At 39.6% G+C, this 25,762-nt stretch overlaps 1 protein-coding gene across 1 annotated transcript in view; it reads left to right on the top strand.

Moving 5' to 3' along the window:
- Positions 1–11,735: 11,735 nt before the first annotated feature.
- LOC132628621 (uncharacterized) overlaps positions 11,736–25,762 on the top strand; it is a 69,756-nt gene continuing 55,729 nt past the window's right edge. Inside the window, exons 1-2 of the mRNA XM_060344388.1 lie at positions 11,736–12,071; positions 12,464–12,744. Coding sequence (XP_060200371.1) covers positions 11,736–12,071; positions 12,464–12,744 — 617 coding nt within the window. The remainder of the gene's footprint in view (positions 12,072–12,463; positions 12,745–25,762) is intronic.

Genomic DNA, 25,762 nt, shown 5'->3' with positions numbered 1-25,762 from the left:
TTTTATCGGGTAGCCTTGGTGTTACACCTCGGAATTTTTTTTTCGTTGATGCACATTGAATAGACTAACGAGGAGCATGAAGTATATGGTATTTCAATAAGTAAGGAATGACAATTGATGACCCTAATTATGATTTCAAAGATGTTCGAGGTAGGGGGAGAAAGTTTGCCAAGAGAGGGCAAGGAATATGATATGTATCGGAAAGGATTTACGAGTAACAAGTTAATGATGACTTAATGATATTTTGGAGAAGAGTTATAACGTCCCTTAGATTGTTAATGAGGTGATAAACAAGTGTTAACAAGGTTCTATGAGGATTGGAGATCGAACGAAATGACGGAAACCATTTCAGAAAAGTGAAGTTATACGACCACTTATACGGTCCGTATAACTCCCAGCAGGGAGATGATTATCTGATTGATGAGGCACAACCATGTATACGGACCGTATAAGTGTCCGTGGAAGACCCGACGGGCTGATTTTTAGTTTTGGTATAAATAGATGCCTTGGGTTCTTTTACTTTATTTTTCATCTTCAACAAGTATTGAGAGCTCAAAAACCCTTCTCTAAGAATATTCCATTCATATTCAAGACAACACAAAGATCAAAGACTAGAATCAAGTGTTCATGTGTTAGAAAACTTCCAAGGGTTAGAAGACCACTAAAGATTCCATTGGAGGTGAACTAGGGTTTTGGTTCAAGTGAAGTATTTCCATTCAAGGTTCATTACTACACCATCTAAGGTAATCTTTATCGTATTTTCATGTTTTTTAAGGTATTGATAAGTTGAAACACTTGGATTGTAGAAGGATATAGAAAAAGGGTCTTGAAAGTGAGAATAGTGATGTTTGTGAGTAGTAGCTTGGGTTGAGTAATGATTCTTGATATGTTATGATTACAATCATGTTATAAATGATATTGAGAACATGGGATAAATGTTGTATATGATTGAATGTAATAGTGTGCTATGACCATGGATATGGATGACTCGAAGTGAATTGAGGAATATCGATAATGTAGGTGAATAGAGACCATTGTTATGATGTTGTGAATGTTATTATTGATGTTTGGGAGTTGATATATGATATGGAGGAAGTCATATAAATAAAGGAGATTCTATCAAATTTTCTCTAGCTTTAGTCATGTATGCTAAGTTATCAATTTTCTAACGATAGTATAACTCTAATGAAGGTAGAAAGGTGAGCATTGAAGGGGAACATGCAAGTGGTTGAATAGTTGAATGAAAAGGTATGTAAGGCTAACCCTTCTCGCATAAAGCATGGTTGTTTGGATAAATATCTAATCTTCTATGAGCCTATGATGTCCTCCAAATGATTCTATCTCTAAAAGCTACTAAGCTCATGGTCCTTGATATGTTACGATTGTACTAAATTCCTTATATGATGAGTAATCCCCTAGGGATAGATGTAATGAACGACGATAGAAATGATTCTAAAGATTCTTATGAGCTTTTATGTATATGTGCCTATGTATGGCTATTATGAAACCCCGAGCTTATATGGCCGGGTAGAATATATATATATATTGCGCGTGCACCACTGCAGTTGGGTACGGATAACCCTGAGCCTTGGTAGGGCCAAGTATGTGTAACCCTGAGCCTTGGTAGGGCCAGGTATGTATAATCACCGAACCTAGCCATGGTCGGGTACGTGAAACACCGAACCTTCGTGGTCGGGTATGCTATGTAAATGATACGTATATGAATATGAATATTTATATGAATATGAATATGTAGATGTAAATGAGTACGGATATGAATACGAATACGGATATGGATGTAAGTACATAGTCACACATTAGAAATGGAAAGTCCCTATGAAAAGCAAGTAAGTGTTTATGACGATGATACTACCAGCTCCCATCCTATGCTATTTCTTATGTTGTCTATTATGCTTTCATAATGATGTTAATCATGCTTTACATACTCAGTACATTCTTTGTACTGACGTCCTTTTGTTTGTTGAAGCTGCGTCATGCCCGCAGGTGGCCAGGGTGATAGGCTTGATCCATAGCTTTATTACTCAGGGACTACATGGCGGAGCTCCATTTCATTCGGAGCTACAACTTTTGGTATTCATTCTTTTGTGTACATACTTAGGGGCATAGTGGGGTCCTGTCCCGCCTATATGATATGACATACTCTCTTTAAAGGCTCGTAGACATGTGTATATGGTTAGATGTATTTGGCCTTGTCAGCCTATATTTTGGATATCATTTCGTTAGCCTCGTCGGCTGATGTACATTGATATGGTCATAGTTGCTAATGATGATATAAATGTGTTGATAGCCCAATGGGATTAGTATGATTTGAAGGATAGAAAGTATGATTTAGCTATGTGGCTCACCTAGATGTAAATGGGAATGTATGATAAGTGGTGCCCGGGTGGATTAGCATCGGGTGGCCGTCGCTGCACTCCGATTGGGTCGTAACAAAAGTGGTATCAGAACAGTTCAGTCCTAGGAAGTGTCTACGAGCCGTGTCTAGTAGAGTCTTGGTTATGGGTGTGTTGCGCGCCACACTTATAAACAAGAGGCTTCGGGCATTTTAGGAATGAATGACCTTCTTTCTTCATAAGATCGTCCGATAGTGTAAGAACTTCCTTCTCCTTAACCGTGTGCTATGTATTTCAGAAATGACTGTAAAGAGAGAGGCTACGGCAGCCCAAAAGGGAAAGACAGCGGCGGAAAAATGGGCTGAAATAGCACCGCCAACGGCTGTAGAGGAAAGTGAGTCCCAAAATGTGGCTCAATCTCAGTCCTCTCATTCAGTGCCTATTTCTAAGGAGCGTAAGGGAGCTTCAGTCCCAACTCCAGCATCTCCGGCTCCTCCACCGGATGCTTCAGGCCAAGATGTGAAAGAGGCCATTCATTTGCTTACTCAATTGGCTGCCGCCAAGACTTAGCGGCAAAGTATAAGGCAAGGTGATAGGGCTGTTAGTGCAAGGGCCCATGATTTTATTAGCTTGAACCTCCGAAATTCTTTGGATCAAAGCCGGATGAGGACCCTCAGAATTTTATTAATGGTATGTTGAGGACACTTTGGTTGATACATTCTTCGGACACCGAATCAGTGGAGTTAGCATCCTATAGATTGAGGGATGTGCAGTTCATTGGTACACGATTTTGATGGTTTCAAGGGGAGCCAATTCGCCTCCCCCGGTATGGCAAGAATTTGTAGATACTTTCCTCCGACATTATTTACCTCCAGAATTTCAGCGAGCTAAGGCCGATAAGTTATTGAATTTGAGGCAAGGAAGCATGAGTGCTTTAGAGTATAGTCTTCGCTTTAGTTCATTTGCTAGGTATGCTTCGGCCATGGTAACGAATATGGGTGACCGAGTGCACCGATTTGTGCAAGGCCTAGGGCCACATTTGAGGGATAGGTGTTTGACTGTGTTCCTTCAAGACAATATGGACTCAAAATTTAGAAGAAATCCTACAGCAACAAAGAAGTGAGCGTGAGCATGATAGAGGGTATAACAAGAGGGCTAGATCTTCGGGTCTGATGAGTGAGTATAGAGGCGGGCACAGGCAGCAGTTTTCGAGGCATTCAGGCCATTCTATAACTAGTGCACCTCCACGGTTTTTAGGCCAGAGATTTGATAGGTCTACTCATTCCGGGCAGAGTAAGAGCTTTTCGGGATCTCAGTTCATGGGTGATTCGGGTTAGGAGAGGCCACCCATACCATGATGTTCCCAGTGTGGGAAGTTAAATTGTGGTCAATGCCGATTAGGTTCAGAGGTTTGCTATTCATGTGGTCGACCAGGCCATATTATGTGTGATTGCCCCTCAGTTGGTGGTAGAGGTAGGACCCAACCTTCAGGGTCAGTAGCCGGATCTTCGTCATCTATACGTCCTATAGGGCCAGGTTCACATGCGCCAGTCGGCCATGGTAGAGGCAGAGGGAAAGTCCCCAGTTCTAGCTGTCCTCAGCACCGTATATATGCTTTGGCTGGACGCCATGATCTTGAGTCTTCTCCTGATGTGGTCACAGGCATATTATCGGTATTTTCTCATGATGTATATATGCTTTGATAGATCCGGGCTCCATATTGTCATATGTTACTTCGTATATTTTGGGTCGGTTTAGAGTCAAACCAGAATCGATCAAACCTTTTGAGGTGTCTACACCCACTGGTGAATCGGTAATAGCTAGTCGAGTATATAGAAACTGCATAGTTGTGATTTGTGACGTCGTACTATGATTGACTTGCATGAGTTAAAAATGGTGGATTTTGATGTTATTATGGGCATGGATTGGTTGTCTTCTTGCTATGCCAATGTTGATTGTAGAATGAAAATGGTTCGTTTCCGATTTTCGGGAGAACCAGTTTTAGAATGGAAAGGGAATACTGCGTCACCAAAAGGTCAGTTTATTTCCTATCTTAAAGCAAGGAAAATGATCACAAAGGGTTGCATTTATCATTTAGTGCGGGTTCGAGATGTAGAAGCCGAACCGCCAACTCTTCAGTCAGTTCCCGTAGTGAACGAGTTTCCGAATGTATTCCCGGAGGAGCTTCCAGGTCTCCATCTCTAGCGGGATATTGATTTTTCTATTGATGTGTTGTCAGACACCAAGCTTATATCTATTGCTCCGTATAGAATGGCCCCCACATAATTGAAAGAGTTAAAGGAGCAATTGAAAGACTTGCTTGAGAAAGGCTTTATTAGGCCTAGTTCATCCCCGTGGGGAGCACCCATATTGTTTGTCTGAAAGAAAGATGGCTCCTTGAGAATCTGCAATGACTAACGGCAACTAAATAAGGTGACGATTAAGAATAATATCCACTTCCAAGGATTGATGACTTATTTGACCAATTATATAGCGCCAAATGGTTTTCGAAGATAGATTTGAGATCCGGGTATCATCAAGTGAGAGTTAGGGAGAATGATATCCCTAAGACAGCCTTCAGAACAAGATATGGCCATTTTGAGTTCCGGGTAATGTCGTTCGGGCTAACTAATGCACCGGCAGTATTTATGGATTTGATGAACAATTTGTTCAGGCCCTTCCTAGATCTATTTGTGACTGTATTCATCGATGATATCTTGGTGTATTCTAGATCCGAGGCACAACACGCGGATCATTTGCGTACTGTCCTTAGGGTGCTTCAAACTCAAGAGTTATTCGCCAAATTTTCTAAGTGTGAGTTTTGGTTGAACTCAGTGACATTTTTGGGGCACATTGTTTCAGCCGATGGTATTCGGGTAGATAGCCAAAGGATTGAGGCCGTGAAGACTTGGCCAAGGCCCACAACTCCTACAGAGGTTCGTAGTTTTTTGGGCTTAGTAGGTTATTACAGGAAGTTTGTAGAAGGCTTTTCTTCTATTTCTGCACCACTTAAAAAGCTGACACAGAAATCGGCTAAGTTTCTATTGATAGATGCTTGTGAACGTAGTTTCCAAGAGCTAAAAGATAGATTGACTTCTGCCCCAGTCCTGACACTTCCAGAGGGATTGGAAGGTTATGTTGTTTATTGCGATGCTTCAGACATTGGGCTAGGCTGTGTGTTGATGAAACATGGTAAGGTGATTGCGTATGCTTCAAGGCAATTACGGAAACATGAGAAAAATTATCCAACCCATGACCTTGTATTGGCTGCAGTGATTCATGCATTAAAGATGTGCAGGCATTACTTGTATGGTGTTCATGTGGATATTTGCACAGATCATAAGAGCCTTCAGTATATCTTAAATCAAAAAGAGTTGAATTTGCGGCAACGACAATGGTTGGAAATGCTAAAAGATTATGATGTTGATATCCTATATCACCCCGGAAAGGCAAATGTTGTGGCTGATGCTCTTAGCCGTAGATCTATGGGAAGTTTGTGTGACGTACAACCAGAGAAAAGAGAAATGGCTAGTGAGCTCCAGCAGTTAGCTAGCGTAGGAATTCGTGTAGCGGACTCAGGTAGCAGGGGAACTACCATTCAGAATTCAGCAGTCTCGTCGCTAGTAGTGGAAGTGAAAGAGCGACAATACGAAGATCCCATGCTAATGCATTATAGAGATACACTCCCTCAGAAGGAGAAGTCATCATTTGAGATTACAGGAGATGGAGTTCTTTGATGCCAAGGCAGATTATGTGTTCCTAATGTGGCAGGATTACGCCACCAGATATTGAGAGAAGCTCATTGCTCCCGTTATTTTATCCACCCCGGAGCAACGAAAATGTATCATGATCTTAAATCTATATATATTGGTGGAATGGGATGAAGAATGATATAGCTGAATTTGTAGCTCAATGTCCCAATTGTCAACAAGTGAAAATCGAGCACCAAAAGCCGGGTGGATTGTTGAAATCTATAGATGTTTCAACTTGGAAGTGGGAAGTAATTAACATGGACTTCATTACAGGCTTACCCCGTTCTCGACGTAAGTATGATTCTATATGGGTGATTGTGGATAGATGCACAAATTCAGCTCATTTCCTACCAGTCAGAACTACATATGTGGCAGAAGATTATGCAAAGCTTTATGTTAAAGAGATAGTGCGACTTTACGGTGTTCCGGTATCTATTATCTCTGATAGAGGAACTCAGTTTACAACTAATTTTTGGAAGTCCTTCCAATCGGGTTCGGGGAGTCATGTTAGCCTTAGCACAACATTTCATTCGCAGACTGATGGACAAGCTAAACGTACTATTCAGACTCTTGAGCATATGTTACGGGCATGTATGTTAGATTTTGGAGGAACTTGGGATGATCACTTACCCCTTATTAAATTTGCTTATAATAATAGTTATCATTCTAGCATTCAAATGGCACCATATGGGGCTTTATATGGGTGAAAGTGTAGAACCCCAATTGGGTGGTTTGAAGCAGGAGAGACTAAATTGATAGGGCCAGACTTGGTCCAGCAAGCCATAGAAAAGGTTAGGCAAAGTGGCTTACAAGTTATGCGCAAGGTAGGCAAAGTGGCTTACAAGTTAGATCTACCTCCTGATTTGGAGTCACTTCACCTAGTTTTCCATGTCTCGATGCTTTGTAAATGGGTCGGAGATCCTACTAGGATCGTGCTAGTAAATGATGTTCAAGTGACAGAAAATTGACTTATGAAGAGGTACCCATTGCCCTATTAGATAGGCAAGTACAGAGGCTTAGAAACGAAGAAGTGGCCTCAGTTAAGGTTTTATGGAGAAACAATAACGGAGAAGAGATGACATGGGAAGCAAAAGAAATTATGAAATCCAAGTACCCGCACTTATTTCAGCTCTCGGAAGAGATCCAAGACGAGACATCAAGATCACAAGGTGTGTATGCTTTCCTTTCTACGCATTTGGGTCGTGTGTGGCCAAACTGTATTGCTATTATGTTGTGGCCCTATGAGTCATATTTATTATGGGCTGTTGTGACAGGATGGTAATTCCATATTAAAGGGAAACTCTAGCGAAATTTGTATAGAATCCCCGAGGCCTTAACATTTGAGGACGAATGTTCTTAAGGGGGGAAGAATGTTACACCTCAGAAAAATTTTTTGTTGATACACAGTGAATATACTAACGAAGAGCACGAATTATATGGTATTTCAATAAGTAAGGAATGACATTTGATGACCCTAATTAAGATTTCAAAGACGTTCGAGGTAGGGGGAGAAAGTTTGCCAAGAGAGGGCAAGGCATACGATATGTATCGGAAATGATTTACGAGTAACAAGTTAATGATGACTTAATGATGTTTCGGAGAAGATTTATAACATCCCTTAGATTGTTAATGAGGTGATAAACAAGTGTTAAGTAGGTTCCATGAGGATTGGACATCGAACGAAACGACGAAAACCATTTCAGAAAAGTGGAGTTATACGACCACTTATACGGTTCGTATAACTTCATACGGTTCGTATAAGGGGTCCGTATAAATCCCAGCAGGGAGATGATTTTCTGGTCGGTGAACCACAACCACTTATACAGACCGTACAATACTACACGGACTGTATAAGTGTCAGTGGAAGTCTTGACGGGCTTATTTTTAGTTTTGGTATAAATGGATTCCTTGGGTTCTTTTACTTCATTTTCATCTTCTACAAGTATTGAGAGCTCAATAACCCTTCTCTAAGAATATTCCATTCAAGTTCAAGAGAACACAAAGATCAAAGACTAGAATCAAGTGTTCATGTGTCAGAAAACTTCCAAGGGTTAGAGGACCACTAAAGATTCCATTGGAGGTGAACTAGGGTTTTGGTTCAAGTGAAGTATTTCCATTCAAGTTTAATTCCTACATCATATAAGGTAATCTTTATGGTATTTTCATGTTATTTAAGGTATTGAGAAGTTGAAACACTTGGACTGTAGAAGGATATAAAAAAAGGGTCTTGAATGTGAGAATAGTGATATTTGTGAGTAGTAGCTTGGGTTCAGTAATGATTCTTGATATGTTATGATTATAATCATGTTCTAAATTATATTGAGAACATGGGATAAATGTTGTATATGAGTGAATGTAATAGTGTGCTATGACTATGGATATGGATGACTTGAAGTGAATTGAGGAATATGGATAATGTAGGTGAATAGTGATGTTGTGAATGTTATTATTGATGTTTGGGAGTTGATATATGATATGGAGGAAGTCGTGTAAATAAAGGAGATGCTGTCCAATTTTGTCTAGCTTTAGTCAGGTATGCTAAGCTATCGATTTTCTAATGATAGTACAACTCTAATGAAGGTAGAAACGTGAGCATTGAAAGGGAACATGCAAGTGGTAGAATAGTTGAACGGAAAGGTATGTAAGGCTAACCCTTCTTTAATAAGGCATGGTTCTTTGGCAAAATATCTAATCTTCTATGAGCCTATGATGTCCTCCAAATGATTCTATCTCTAAAAGCTACTAAGCTCATGGTCCTCGATATATTACGATTGTACTAAATTCCTTATATGATAAGTAATCCCCTAGGGATAGATGTAATGAACAACGATAGTAATGATGCTAAAGATGCTTATGAGCTTTTATGTATATGTGCCTATGTATGGCTATTATGAAACCCCGAGCTTATATAGCCGGGTAGAATATATATATATTGCACGCGCACCACTGCAGTTGGATACAGATAACCCTGAGCCTTGGTAAGGCCAGGTATGTGTAACCCTGAGCCTTGGTAGGGCCAGGTATGTATAATCACCGAACCTAGCCATGGTCGGGTACGTGAAACACCGAACCTTCGTGGTTGGGTATGCTATGTAAATGATACATATATGAATATTAATATGTAGATGTAAATGAGTACTGATATGAATACGAATACGGATATGGATATATGTATAGTCACGCATTAGAAATGGAAAGTTCCTATGAAAAGCAAGTAAGTGTTTATGACGATGATACTACCAGCTCCCATCCTATGCTATTTCTTATGTTGTCTATTATGCTTTCATAATGATGTTGATCATGCTTTACATACTCAGTACATTCTTCGTACTGACGTCTTTTTGTTTGTGGACGCTGCGTCATGCCCGCAGGTGGCCAGGGAGACAGGCTTGATCCATAGCTTTATTACTCAGGGACTACATAGCGGAGCTCCATTTCATTCGGAGCTACAACTTTTAGTATTAATTCTTTTGTGTACATACTTAAGGGCATAGCCGAGTCCTGTCCCGCCTATATGATATGACATACTCTCCTTAGAGGCTCGTAGACATGTGTATATGGTTTGATGTATTTGGCCTTGTCGGCCTATATTTTGGATATCATTTCGTTAGCCTCGTCGGCTTATGTACATTGACATGGGCATAGGTGCTAATGATGATATAAACGTATTGATTGCCTAATGGGATTAGTATCATTTGATGGATAGAAAGTATGATTTAGATATGTGGATCACCTAGATGTAAATGGGAATGTATGATACGAGGTGCCCGGGTGGATTAGCACCGGGTGCCCGTCGCGGCCCTCCGGTTGGGTCGTGACTGTTATCTATACCCAACAGCAGTGGTACGCGCGCGATAGACATGATTCCCGGCCATATAAGCTCGGTGTTCTTAACAATCATACTTGGATATATATATATATATATATATATATATATATATATATATATATGTGTGTGTGTGTGTGTGTGTGTGTGTGTGTGTGTACATAAGTATCATCAACATCGTCATCATTTCCATTATACCTTTCCTTAAAGGATTAACTACCATATATTGAAGGTAATGGTATTGTGAGAATACCAAGAATCACGAGCTTTAGTAATAATAGGGATAAAGTCATTTTGGAAGACATGATGAAACTAATGTGAAGGTATATGGCAATAGGATCATGCCTTAATGAAAGAAGGGTTAGCCTTACATACCTCTTCGTCTTTTTAACTACTTAACGTTCACCGCCAAAGCTTAAGAAATCTACATTTGAAAGGATTCATACCATGGTTAAGCCTTAAAGACACTCTTAAATTCAAACTAGAATAATTCATCATCTAACAAAAATTGGGCAGTATTTCCCCTATTTTATCGACTTCTACCATATTGCAAAAAAACTTCCAAACAACTATAACAACTTCCACAATATCATAATCAAGTAGTCATATTCCACTAAGTCCCAAAATTCATTCTCGTGCTCAACTTATACTAACAACTTCACACCAACCCTTTGCACATTTTCATACAACGCTTCCTTGTCACCATTACGACCTTTCATAACAAGATTATATACACATCATACTAAGAATCATGACTTAAGTTAGCTTACTACTCAAAAACATCATGAAAACTACATTTACACCTCATCTTCTACTTTCTCCTTCTACCCAAGTTGTTCAACAACTAAGCATTCATGATAACATGAAATAAGCATGAAAAATAACCTTTTATCCCGTAAGAATGATCTTTGGAGCAATCTATCAACTTATACGGAAACCCTAGCTTCAATACACAAGTTATTCTTGAAGTCTACTAACCCTAGTAAGCCTTCCAACACATGAACACCTTAATTCCTACTATTTGATCTTTGTTTTCTCTTGGGTTTAAGTGGAGTATGCTTGGAGAAGGGTTTTGGAGTTCTCAAGACTTGGGGGAAATGTGGGAAATGAAATAATGAACAAGGGTGGCCATATATAACAAAAATGAATTCTGGCCCGACCCGGAGATACAGCCAATTATACGGGCCATATAATTTATACTGTCCGTATAATTAGACCATATAGTCTCACCAAGGAGTCACCCTTCTCTGGAAGCATTCTATGGACCATTATATGGACCGTATAATTTTTACGATCCGTACAAATGGCCGTACAAACTAGAAATTACCGAAATTCATTCCCGTCGACTCGTTTGACTTCCAATCCTTGTGGAACCTTCTTGGCACTCATATAACTCTTCATTAACCATATAATAGGCCCTATAGCATCCCCTCAAGACATTTCTAAATACACATTGAATCAACTATTGCGAAAACCTTTCCAAACACGTCTTGCATCTCACTTCCTTTGACGAACTTAGCTTCACATATTCATATGACTTCGAAATATTATGGTATGCTCTTCAAACTATTAGTTACTCTCCTTAATAAAATAAGAACTTCATGTTCATCTTAATCTCTCATTGGTCTACTCACAAGACAATAATCTGAAAATCTCCGAGATGTAACAGATGGTATGAAGAAATATATTGCTAACTTCGTGGCTCAATGCCCCACTTGCCAATAGGTAAAGATCGAACATCAGAAACCTAGTGGCTTATTACAAGAAATATAGATCCCCGTGTGGAAGTGGAAAGTGATTAATATGGATTTTATCACGGGATTGCCCCGTTCTCGCCGCAAATTCGATTCTATTTGGGTGATTGTTGATAGGTTAACTAAATCGGCCCATTTCTTGCCAGTAAGAACTACTTATGCCGCTGAAGACTACGCTAACCTATATCTTAAGGAGATTGTGCACCTTCATGGCATTCCGGTATCAATTATTTTGGACAGAGGCGCTCAGTTTACGGCAAAGTTCTGGATATATTTTCAGGAAAGCCTTAGGACTCGAGTAAATCTTGGTTCTGCTTTCCATCCACAGTTAGACGGGCAGGCTGAGCAGACTATTCGGACTTTGGAAGATATGTTACGAGCCTGTGTACTTGATTTCCAATGGATTTGGGATGATCATTTGCCTATGATAGAGTTTGTTTATAACAATAGCTATCATGCCAGTATCAAAATGGCTCCGTGTGAGGCTTTATATGGTAGGAAGTGTAGGTCTCCAGCCGGATGGTTTGAAGTCGGAGAAGCAAACTTATTCGGGCCACACCTTGTTTATCAACATATTGAAAAGGTAAAGCTTATTGAGGAACGGTTACGCATAGCTCAGAGTCATCAGAAATCTTATGCCGATGTATGATGACGAGCATTGGAGTTTTAGGTAGGTGATTGGGTGTTTCTAAAAATATCACCTATGAAGGGCGTGATACGATTTGGTAAGAAAGGGAAGCTCAGTTATATCGGACCTTATAAGATATTGTCCGAAAGGTAGGCCAGGTGGCTTATGAATTGGAGCTGCCATCAGAACTGCAAGCGGTCCACCCAGTTTTTCATGTGTCCATGCTGAGGAAATGTATTAGAGATCCCTCCAGAATCGTACCTGTTGATGATATAGAAGTTACAGAAAATCTGACGTATAAGGAAGAACCAATTGCTATTCTAGATCGACAAGTCAGCAGACTTAGAAACAAAGATGTGGCTTCAGTAAAGGTTCTATGGAAGAGTAAAGACAGGGAAGAGATGATGTGGGAAGCTGAAGAAGAGATGAAGTCCAAGTATCCCCATTTATTCCCTGCCACAGATGACACTATTCCGGAGGAATCCTTGCAAGATTCTGCTTTACCCGTAATTCACTAACAAGGTAAAAGTCATATTTAATCCCGGGAAATATCATTCTAATTACTGCATGTTATGTGTCGTCGAGTACGGTATCCTACAAGATATATAAATTGGAATTGTGGTAAGAAGGAAATTAGCAGTTCTCCAATTGTAAAAGATACTTTATTAAAGTTCCGTAAAATTTGAAAAACATGATTATCCCTTAAGTATTCCAACATTCGAGGACGAATGTTTTTAAAGGGGAGGAGAATGTTACACCCCGTAGCTTTGTACATGGGAAATTTGTAGGTGTTGGCTATCGTAAGTATGTACATTGGATTTAACTTCAAGGATACATGAGATTTGATGCGCTTGTCCTATGTTTATGAGGGTTTAAGTTCATATAATAAGCGGCGGAAGGATTGAAGGGCAAGTGGATTAAGGAAATTAAGTTGTTGGATTTTGGAGGAAATAGGAGGGGTAATTTTGGCCCTACTTGAGGGAGGAATATATTACTGTATACGAGGAGCTTTGAGGTGAAATAAAAGCCTAAAGTGAAGTTCAGGAAGTCTAGTTTCCAACGCAACAAACCATGTGTCGATCCGATATCGAAATAGAGAATTACGAGCATTTTAAGATAGGCTGCCAGGGCAGGAACTAGCTCTGCGCGAATGCGCCTGTGGGTGGAGCGAACGCATAGAGGAGACAAGGGACAACTTAGCACGAATGCGCCCCAAGGTGGCGCGAACGCGCTAAGTAATTTTCAAATCGGTTAAGGCAGAATCTGGAATGTTATAAAAGGGGGGCTTACCCCTCATTTTTCGTTCCAACACCCCAAAAAGTCTCTCAATTATTTTGGAAAATTCTCTCAACTTCCATACACCAAATTTTAGCCCAAATCAATTTTTAATCTCCGGATTCGGTTCGGACAGCGTATAGCCGCGATTATAGTTTCGTTTTGCGTTAGAGATGGCTTGGATCCAAAGTAGATATTGAAGATCTTCCAATTATAGTGAAGGTAAGGTGTGAATAATTTCTCTTTATTAATGTTGATTTAGGAATATTTATAAGAGTAAGAGTTATAATTATTGTGTTGGTGTTATTGGTTTATGGATTGAAGTCCGAAGGATGTTTTGGGATGAGATGATACATATTTATCTTGTAGAATATTGAGGATGTTTTTCTTGATGTTGTTGGTATTGGTTGGGAGTTGTTTTGATATTTGGAGGAAGTAAAGATTATTGGGGAAATGCTGCCCAAATTTTCGTAACCCAAACTAGTCTTCGATAACTAGTATGAATAAGTTGGTGGGAAAAGATGACTAAAGATGTATTTCTCGTTATATATAGGTTTGGGTGAAGGGCAGGCACCGAAGTAAAGGATTCCTTATGTCACGACCCAACCCCGTGGGCCATGACTAGTGCCCGAGCTGGGCACCCACATGTACCTGCTAGACATAATCAGACTGACACTATAGACATCATGGGAATCGGCACAGACCTAAAAGTTCTCAACGTCACATATCAAGATAATATGTCCCCTGCGGAGTCTTAATCAATCACAACGAAATCAAATACGCAAACCGACGGGGCTGCCACCACATATCATAACATATGCAAGCCGGCAAGGCTGCCACAACCAACAGAAACATCCACAACAACTATATAGGCACAACTGATCATAATCTATTTACAACCCACACACATGTCTACAAACCTCTTAGAGTACTAACAGTGAAATATGACGGGACAGGGCCCCGTCGTACCCCTGGACAACCATATATAAATACATCAGAAGATCTGTGCTAGGCTCTGGAACAACGGAGCTCTCCAAGACAGCTGACTGGAAATCCTAAGCTGGGGGATCACCGAATCGAGCGTCTGTACCTGCAGGCATGAAACGCAGCTCCCCGAAGAAAGGGGGTCGGTACGAAATATGTACTGAGTATATAAAGCATAAGAACATCAAGTAAGATGAATCATAAAAACCAGTCTCAATAATTGAATGCATCTGTGGCGAATATCTGCGTAACCCTATATGACTGAAACTGACTCTACGGCGTATGATAGGCATAGATTACAATATAACTGATAGTGTTGTGGAACGTACAGCCCGATCCATATATAATATAATAGTGCCGAGGAACGTACGGCCCGATCCATAAATATAATATGTTAGTGCCGAGGAACGTACGACCCGATCCATAAATATAATATGTTAGTGTCGAGGAACGTACGGCCCGATCCATAAATATAATATGTTAGTGCCGAGGAACGTACGACCCGATCCATAAATATAATATGTATAAATGCATGTAGAACTCGGAAAAGGATACTCTGAACCCTTCTGGTGACATAAGAAGCTAGTATGAAAAGTATCTGGGAGTTATGGACATAAAACATAGGAGGCCAACGATACAAATATCTCTACACTCTCTAAGAACAGAGTCTTTGGAACTTGCTTACTCACTGTGTTCATTCATATGATAAGGATCATGCCAAAAAGAAAGGAAGGATAACTTTACATACCTGTTGTAGATCAACCGTAACCAAGCTCGCTTCGTCGCCCCTTTAGCCTATTAATATGAGAGTAACACTATTGTTAATAAACTACGACTTCCTAAGCTTATAAATCTACAACCAATCACTTATGGGAGTCATTTCTTAGTTCATACTTCTTGATTAAGATTTTGATTAGCTAAGAACTTGACGGAAATCGGGCAGCATTTCCTCTATGTATCTTGCCTAACCCGAACTTCCAATTAATCTCCGATTATCATCACAACACCAACAAAAACGATCAAAACTCAATAACATCTCCTAATCCTTTTTCAATTCAAATCATTAACATCTAAAATTTTGCACCAAGCAGACCGACATGTGTTTCTTTTACGATATCTTATATGTTTGTTTTCTTCCAAATTTACGAGTCATCTTAACAACAACATGTCAACAACATCAATCACCATCCGTGTGCAATAAAACTACTTTAATGTCATTAATAACAAGCTCGAAACAGCCCACCAAAACTACGATATCCAAATACGATTTATGGCACACTTTTCGTATTTCTCATCCCACGATATAATTATAACCTGGATGAATTTAAATATACCTAGGAGAGGAGAATTATTACCTTATATGCCACGAAATAATCTTCTTCCTCTTTACTTTGCTTCGAAGAAATCTCGGATTCAACAACAAGATAAGATGGAACAACGAGATTGAAGCGATGTGCCAAACCCGAAAAAAAATCAAATAACGTTATTGCTTAAACTTCCAAGAACTGAATGTATTAGTACGTTGCTTCCCACATTAAGAATCATGGTGCAGCTATAAAAATTTAGTTGCAGCCCTTATGCTTCTTCTCAAGATAAAATCCATCAATTAACAAGGTATATATGTATAAGTCACCATATAAACTACTATAATATTTTTCCCTTCTTTTACACGTGTATACCTTAAGTCTATCTCTAACCTTTCTTTAATTTTGTGAATGCCACATTGCTAATAAAGGTACATAGTCACCAATTTTTGCTGCCTTACGTGACATGTGGATGCTATCCACTTCTCCATTTAATTCAATTAATACCAAAATCAACTCCTTATTCTCCCACTTTATTCCAATGTTTAACCAATTAATCATATAATTAATTCCTTGATCATGATTTACTTAAACATGAACCACTTTTAACACACTTCATATACTCATTATCATAATAATGTGGTAGAACTCTAGTCCATAGCCTTTTTATACATACACCAAATATTATTCTCAATCACCGTCGTCACACTTGTTAAGTCCTAAATTGTTTTAGGACCTCATCTTAATATACACCGATCTCGTTATTTGCATACTTGAATATGATCAAAAATCTCCGGTGCGAGCGGTTCAAACCATTGTCCGAAGGTACCGGTATAGTATTGATAAAACTTATACTATTCAATTTGTGTAACCTCTAACCTTCACGACCCTACTTATCCCTTGTTAAGCACCGCATGAATACTTATAACCTCAAAAATAATCTTGTCCTTGAACTTATGTCGATAAGCTTATGAACAATCCAACGCACGACAATATGGGGTATAACACCTTGAGTGGGAGCTTAGTGAATAAGGTATGTAAGGTGTTCGTTTCTCTCTTTCTTTGGCACGAATCCAACTAGAATATGAACATGAGCGTTCCATATGGGGTATAACACCTTGAGTGGGAGCTTAGTGAATAAGGTATTTCAAATCTTAATGCCTTAATTATTTGATTGATCCCTACCATATTATCATGTTTAACATCATTAAGTTATTTCCTTGGACTTGATACAAGCTCCATAATTCATTCGGAGGTCACGACCTTATGTCACTCCGAAATCCCGTTGTTACTTCATTGGCTTATTATGGATTGTATATATATATATATATGTATGCACTATTTTACTACACCGACCTGCGCTATAGTCGGCTGGGTACGACACCTATTGTGCAACCACTGATAAGCTGGTATTATACACATCGAGTCCCGAAAGAGTCGGGTACTTACACACCGAGTACCGAAAGGTCCGGGTACGTTATACACTGAGTCCTGAAAAGGCCGGATAAGTTATGATGATGATTCTATTTATATATGCACGTACTTGCATATGATTTTAAACTCATGCATCACATATTGTACACTCTCAGATGGCAGGTTACTTCTATTCTCTTTTATCCCCGTTTTACTTATGTTATTGATTCCAGCCTTACACACTCAGTACTTTTATCCGTACGGACGTCCCATTGCACGGGACGCTATATTTCGTGCGGTAGGCGCTGACAGGGTTATTGAGGAGCGACCACAGTAGTATTTTCCAGCTTCAACAGTGTTAGCAAGTGCCACTTCTCCGGACTTGCTGTCTTTTGGTATCTTTCTGCTAGTGTAATTCATGTTCACATGTACACTCTTAGAGGATGATGGACATAGTGGAGTATGTAAGTATTGTATATGGTCACGTTGGCATTGTTTTGGTCTGTGATACTTTACTGTTAGCCTTGCCGTCTTTATGATACTTGTGATGTAGTAGCAACCTTGCCGGTTCGCATATGTATAGAGATGTTGGATTATTGGATGTTTCTATGTTGGGCCTTTTCTGCGTGCAGGTGTTCTTTGAATTATGGTATATGATTTTCAAAGTAACTGTTAAGTCAGGTGGTCTCCGGCCCACGGGGCGGAGCCCGTCATACTCCTCGTCGGGGTGTGATAATAACATAGGAATCATGCCTTTTGAAAGAAAGGGACTAGCTTTAACATACCTTTTCGGTCGCCTTAACTTTAACTATTTAACGCTTATCCTCCCAAGCTCATAAATCTACATTCAAGAGAATTCACAGTATTGTTAGGCTTATCGTCATATGATTGTCTTAAGCCTTCAAATTAAGCACCTTTAGAATCGGTCAAAATTCGGGCACCATCTCCCCTGTTTACATCCCTAGCCCGCAATCACTATACCAACAACCAACGTAACAACAATAACACTAACATAAATAGCATCATCATCAATACCAAAATATTCCATAAAACATCCCACAAGATGTTTATCAACATACAACAACAATATACACTTCCTTTCTTCCGAATCAAGGAGCATAATCTCATCAACACACCAACAACATTAAATACTATCCATATACATTGAAATCAGCCCAACAACATGATCAAAGCAGTCAACAAATTCAACTATAACACAACACTTTATGACCTTTCCTCCATAACTATTTTCACTTTTAAGACTTGCTAAACCTTCAAATCAACTCAACATAAGAGATAATATGAAGAAAATTCCTTATACTTGAAGAAATTTAGCCACACCAACTTTCTTCCAGACCAAACTCACCACAACATCAAGTAGAAACAAGAACAATCACTTTCCACGAACTAGTTTGCTGTCATTTTATCAAATTCTTGCTTTAATAGAATATAAATGTTTAGGGGATGTGTTAGGAGGTTTCCAGAACTCATGAGAGGGTAGAATGATGAAAAAAATGGGGTTTATGGGGGGTTTCTATACCCATTGAAAGTCGGTTCCACCGACTTTTCAAGTGGGACCCGCGGAGGACATTTGGCAGCTTTGAGACTTATATTAAAATGCCCATAACTCGCTACTCCGATGTCGTTTTGACGAGAAGTTTGTTACGTTGGAAACTAGACTCCCTGGACTTAAATTTAGGCTTTGGAAACACTTCAAAACTACTGATATACCTGGAGATATACTTCTTTTAATTTGACCCAAAATTTCTGTCCAAAATCCAGCCAAGTTTTTTCTAATTTTCGACAAACTTATTTTCTTCGATTTGCTTGGTCCCGGATTTTTTTTGAAACTCTCCATACATGATATTTATCATTAATCATACTTGATAACGGTCATGTCCTTTGGTTCCGAGATTGTTCTTCCCGGTTACGACTTATGAAATCGTAATTCATCCTTTACTTTATTGTTACGTACTTCCCATGGCTTGTACTTTCCAAAATTTCATGGGACGTATCTGATACTCCATTAATATGGTGAAGTACGTGACATGCTCATAATCTGAATGTGCGAGGTGTAACACTTTCCTAGGGATCATTATTTTAGCTGATAGTGTTCAGGTGGATACCCAGAAAATTGATGCTGTAAAGACTTGGTCGAGACCTACAACACCTACAGAACTTTATAGTTTTCTGGGTTTGACAGGTTATTACAAAATATTTATAGAAGGTTTTTCACCTATCTCTGCACCACTGACGAAGCTGACTCAGAAATCAGCTAAGTTTCAATGGACGGAAACTTGTGAACGCAGTTTTCAGAAGTTGAAGAATAAATTGACTTCAGCCTCGGTTCTGAAACTTCCGGAAGGATCAGAGGGCTACGTCATTTATTGTGCTACTTCAGGTGTTAGACTAGGTTGCGTGTTTATGCAGTATGGCAAGGTTATAGCTTATGCTTCAAGACAGTTGCGAAAACACGACCAGAACTACCCAACCCATGATCTAGAGTTTGTTGCGGTGATTCATGCATTGAAGATGTGGAGCACTATTTGTATGGTATTCATGTTGATATCTATACAGACCACAAGATTCTGCAGTATATTTTCAAGTAGAAAGACTTAAATTTGCATCAAAGGCGATGGTTGGAGCTATTGAAATATTATGACGTTAGCATTTTGTACCATCTTAGAAAAGCGAACGTAGTAGCCAATGCCTTTAGCCGTAGATCCACGGGTAGCTGATGTGATGTCTAGCCAGAGAAAAGGGATTTATCTCATGAATTTCAGCAGTTAGCTAGCCTAGGAGCTCAATTATTGGATTCGGGCGTTATGTGAGTTATTATTTAGTATTCAGTAGTCTCTTCTTTAGTAGTTGAGGTGAAAGAGCGCCAGTATGAGGATCCCATGTTAGTTTATTATTGAGACACATCCCCTCAGAAGAAAAATTCACCATTCAAGATTTTTGTAGATGGGGTTCTTAGATACTGACGCAGGCTATGTGTTCCTGATGTTGCAGGGTTACGCCGCCAGATTTTGGGGGAGGCTCATTGTTCCCGTTATTCTATTCATCCGGGGACGATGAAGATGTATCATGATATTATGATAGTTTATTGGTGGAATGGAATGAAGAAAGACATAGCAGAGTTTGTAGCTTAATGTCCTAACTATCAGCATGTAAAGATTGAGCATAAGAAGCCCGGTGGATTGTTGCAAGCTAGTGAGATTTCGACTTAGAAATGGGAAGTAATTAATATGGATTTCATTACAGGCTTACCTCATTCTCAGCATAAGTTTTATTCCATATGGGTGATTGTCGATAGACTTACAAAATCAACTCATTTTCTACCTGTCAGGACTACGTACTAAGCTGAAGATTATGCAAAGCTTTATATCAAGGAGATAGTTCGACTTCATGGTGTGCCAGTGTCCATAATTTCTGAGAGGGGTGCGCAGTTTACAACTAACTTCTTGAAGTCCTTCTAGAAGGGTCTGGGAGCTCAGGCGAGTCTTAGCACAGCCTTTCATCCCCAGACTGATAGACAGGCCGAGCGTACTATCCAGACTCTCGAGGATATACTACGGGCATGTGTGTTAGACTTTGGAGGTAGTTGGGATGATCACTTACCGCTTATTGAGTTTGCGTATAATAATAGTTTTCATTCCAGTATTCATATGGCCCCGTATGAGGCTTTATATTGGTGGAAGTTTAGATCACCAATTGGATGGTTCGAAGTAGGGGAGACTAAGTTAGTAGGGCCAGATTTGAACCAGTAAGCAGTGGAGAAGGTCAAGCTTATTCAGGATCGATTATTGGCAGCCCAGAGTCGTCAGAAGTCTTATGTAGATAATCACTGACGAGACTTGGAGTTCCAAGTGACTGGGTATTCTTGAAGGTGTCACCTATGAAAGGCGTTATGAGATTTGGTAAGACGGGTAAACTTAGTCCCCGATACATTGGACCTTACAGAATAGTACGCAAAGTGGGCCAAGTGGCCTATGAGTTAGATCTTCCTTCAGACTTGGAGTCAGTCCATCTGGTTTTCCGTGTGTCAATGCTTCGCAATTGTATTAAAGACCCTTCCAAATTTGTACCCATAGATGATTTTCAAGTTACAAAGCAACTATCTTACGAAGAGGTCCCCATTGTTATCCTACATAGGCAGGTTCAGAGATTGAGGACTAAGGATGTAGCTTCAGTGAAGGTCCTTTGGAGGAATAGGAATATCGAGGAAATGACTTGGGAAGATGAAGAAGATATGAGATCCAGATATCCACACTTATTTCCACTTCCAGAGGAGATTCAGATAAAGACATCATTATCTTCAGGTCCGTAATGTTTTCCTTTTATAATTTCTTGGTCGTGAGAGGCCACTATTGTTATTGTTGCTGTGGCCCTGTGAGGCGTTGTATATTTTGGGTTGTTGTGATAGGATGATAGTGGTATAGTTACAGGGGAAACTCTGCCGAAATTTCTGTAAAACGTCTAAGAGTCTAACATTCGAGGATAAATGTTCCTAAGGGGGGAAGGATGTTACACCTTGGAAAATGTTGTGTCGTTTGCATTATATGTTAAATAACATAATCCCAAAGTGGTAATGAATCCCTTAAAATTTTAAGGAGGATATCTAACCATTTTAAGTAAATACCTTAAGGTTTCCGAGCTAAATGAATTGACGGAAGCAAGTTCGTTGAAGGTTAGAATTGGTGTTATGTTTTTGGGAAGATTTCGCATCATTTGTGCTATATATTGTTTAGCATTAGTTTGATAGGGATTTATAGGGCTCCTTATATGGTTAATGAAGGCTTACATAAGTTTCAAGAAGGTATCATAAGGATTGGAGGTCAAACAAATCAAAAAGAACGCATTTTCGCGAAAATTAGAGTCTATGGGCAGTTTGCGGCTGCATACTGAGTTTGATGTGCTGCACACTGGCCGAAAACTTGCCATTTTGGCTGTGCTTACTGCCCAGCATCACCCCATGTCGTGGAAGGAGTATGCGTCCGCAAGTCCAACTTGTTGGGCCGCATCTCCCCCGCAATACGAAGCGGTGGGGCGGTTTTAAGCCCTTTTTAAACTCAGTAAGATCATATTTTTCATATCCACTTTCCACAGTTCTCTCGCCATATTATTAGAGTGTTCTTGAAGGTTCTCTAACATTCCAATACCTTCTACACCATCAAAAGAGAAGATCAAACTCCAAAACCCCAAGCTAACTCATGGAAGATGATTGTTCTTACTTCTATTTGAGATTGTGCAAACTTTGGTCTTGGAGTAAGTTGGGTGAGGTGAAGTTCATCTAGTAAACGGTATGTTATTCATCTTATTTCTTATGATTGAGTTGACTTAAAGGATTAACCAGTCTTGAAAACGAAAGGAATCATGATAGAGAGGTCACAAGGTATAAAGTCGAAGATGATGGCTATGAGTTGAATTTGAAAGGGAATTTTGGATTAATTTAAGTTTAGTTTGAATGAAATATTTTTGTTATAGTATTTTTGAAGTTCTTATTGTTTTTTAGGGGTTGATTTGGAATGTGGTAGAAGTAGATAAAATAGGGAAGTGCTGCCCAAATTCCGCTAGCTCACTAATTACTCTAGTTTGAAATTATGAGTATTTTCAAGACTTAACTCTAGTAGAAATCCTCTTGAACGTAGATTTGTGAGCTTGGGTGGAAAAATGTTGAGTAGTTAAGGCGATGTAAAGCTATGTTAAGTCTAACCCTTTCCTTCTTATGGCATCACTTCGATACGAACATATATACAAATGTCCTCCATGATGACTCCATTTCTAGAACTACTTAAGCTTATAGTTCTTGATGTTCTTATGGTATTATTGAACTTTGTTTCATGATTATTGATCTTGTTCATTGTTGTTGATCTCATCTTATGGTAATTGTTCCTTCAAGGTGAGATATAGCGATGACGATGATTCCATAATGACAATCGGAGGTTTACTGACCTTACGTCACTCTGATAGAATTATCTTTCATTTGGGGTCTCATGAATGCTTTATATATATATATATATATATATATATATATACCCGTCGCGCTATAACCAGCCAGGCAGGTACGTAGATGTGCACACCACTGCAGTGGGTATGTTATGATGTTCGCTCGGACGCAGGATGATGATATGATGATAACACCGAGCCTATATGGCCGGGCACAATATTATTTATGTATGTATGAAAATGTTTTTGTAAAAAGCTAAGCATGCATAACATCTGCCTCAAAAGGCCTTCAGAGGTACAGTTTGATCTCTTTATCTTATGTAATCTTCATACCTTCATTGTTTTGTAATTCATGCATTACATACTCAGTACATTATTCATACTGACCTCCTTTTGTTTGTGAACACTGCGTCCAGGCTCGCAGGTAGATAGGGAGATGGACTAGATCTCTAGGCTACTTCATCAGCTATTATACAGGAGCGCTCTATTTGTTCTAGAGCTGCGGTTCAACTGGTATTATTCTTCTGTGTACATAAATGGGCATGGCGGGGTCCTGTCCCATCTTTATGATGTTATGCACTCCATGTAGAGGCTCGTAGACAGATTTGTATGGTTAGATGTTCTGTGACCTTTTTGGTCCATATTTTGTCATATCATTTTGGCAGCCTTGTCGGCTTGTGTATGCATATATGTATATGGGAATAGTTGATGGAAAGTGAGTAGATGTGCATTTATCTCTTGGACTTATGCCCTTACAGATTATGATATTTATGAGTTAGCTTTGTGGCCCATCTAAATATTATTATGAGATGTATGTCATGAGGTGCTTGAAAGGTTAGCTCTGAGTGTCACACCCTAACCTTATTAGGGTGTGATGGGCACCCGACCCCACATATGGAGCCGAGCGAACCCTCAGACTCTGATTTCATACATACTCTTTCCAAATTTCCAGAATCTGATCACACGAAACGTACAGTAGACCATATAACAGAAATTGTAAACAGACAGTGTCTTAAGCGGCCACGTATATCAAACATATCAGACATATCGTATCAGATCCAGAAGGAAGGCGGAATGGACATCGCCTGAACATATACACATATATGAACATATAGGCCGTTTAGGCCATCATAGCAAACAGGGCCGCTTAGAACACAGATTTCAGACCAGACCAAACAGAATCTGTAGACATATGCAGCTGCTTAAGGACTGACTCTTTGAACCCACAACTCTGTCTACAAAGTCTCTAATACAACTCAGAAAACACAACATATCTATACTCTGACACGGCGACACTCCGATGGGAAGTGGAGCTCGCCAATCCCGCCGGAATCTCCTAGCCAATTCTCCAGATCAACTGAGTGTACCTGCGTGGCATGAAACGCAGCCCCCGAAGAAGAGGGGTCAGTACGGAATATGTACTGAGTATGTAAGGCAAGAAATACAATAAATAGAATCACAATCAGAATAAAAAAATACGGAGATATAATAGACAAAATCAGAATCAGACCCAAAAGTACAGGAGTATAACAGACGGGATCATAATCAGACTCAGATACACAGATCGTATGTACAATACACAAAGTAGCAGAACCAACTTACTGAACACCGACCATGCATGCCAAGAACGATATCCAGTCCTTTGCAGGACCCGGGGAAAGCGTGGCGCCGCCCTGCCCTCGGCGCCAACCATATCATACTTAAGAAGATTTGCTCCTGTCTCCGACACACATCATAATATCCGGATGTACAAATATATATAGGCGGTTCAGCGAACCAAACACATCATACTTCGTAACACATCATACTTCGGAATTCATATATGGTGCCCGGCCCTCAGGCGAGGAACTCGGGAACCGTGCGCACGATATAAACCGTCCCGGGACTCGGTGAAGGAAGTAGACTCTATGCACGAGCAGAAAATGAGAAACTAAATGCACATAACCAAGACTCAATGAATTAATCTAACGTACTATCCGAATATCCGTAACAGATTACTTATATCAGAAGGATTATGTCAGAATACTTATCTCAGCGTATTTATGTCAGAATACTTACTTCAGAATACTTATTTGTATCAGAACTTTTCATATCAGAACGCTTATGCCATATACTTACATCAGAATATTTATGTCAGAATTCTCAGACCAGAATACTTATGTCAAAATACGGATGTCAGCATACTTAAGTCAGAATCCGTCTATCAGGATTATTAGATAATTAAACTAGGGAGGACATACAAATCATAAACAGACTCGGAATCACAGAAAGGAATAGCCCCAATATATCAATATCACACCTTACTTGGCTCTAAGACATGCCAAAAGAAAGAAAAGGGTAAGCCTTACATACCTGCGCCGCAACCAACTAGTTACGCTTGTGCCTCCAACTCGTTTGTCTACATGCAAGAGAGTTCATCCATTCATTAGTTTCATTATCAAATACTCGCTTTAACCCTTCAAGCACATCCCCTTATATCCTGCCAGAATTTCGGCAGCACCTCCCCTGTAAATGTACCAACCC

This window comes from Lycium barbarum, chromosome 2 (genome assembly GCF_019175385.1).
Source record: "Lycium barbarum isolate Lr01 chromosome 2, ASM1917538v2, whole genome shotgun sequence".
In the NCBI taxonomy this organism is placed as follows: Eukaryota; Viridiplantae; Streptophyta; class Magnoliopsida; order Solanales; family Solanaceae; genus Lycium; species Lycium barbarum.
Note: the sequence above shows the minus strand (reverse complement) of the source record. Positions and strands in the feature narration are given on the sequence as shown.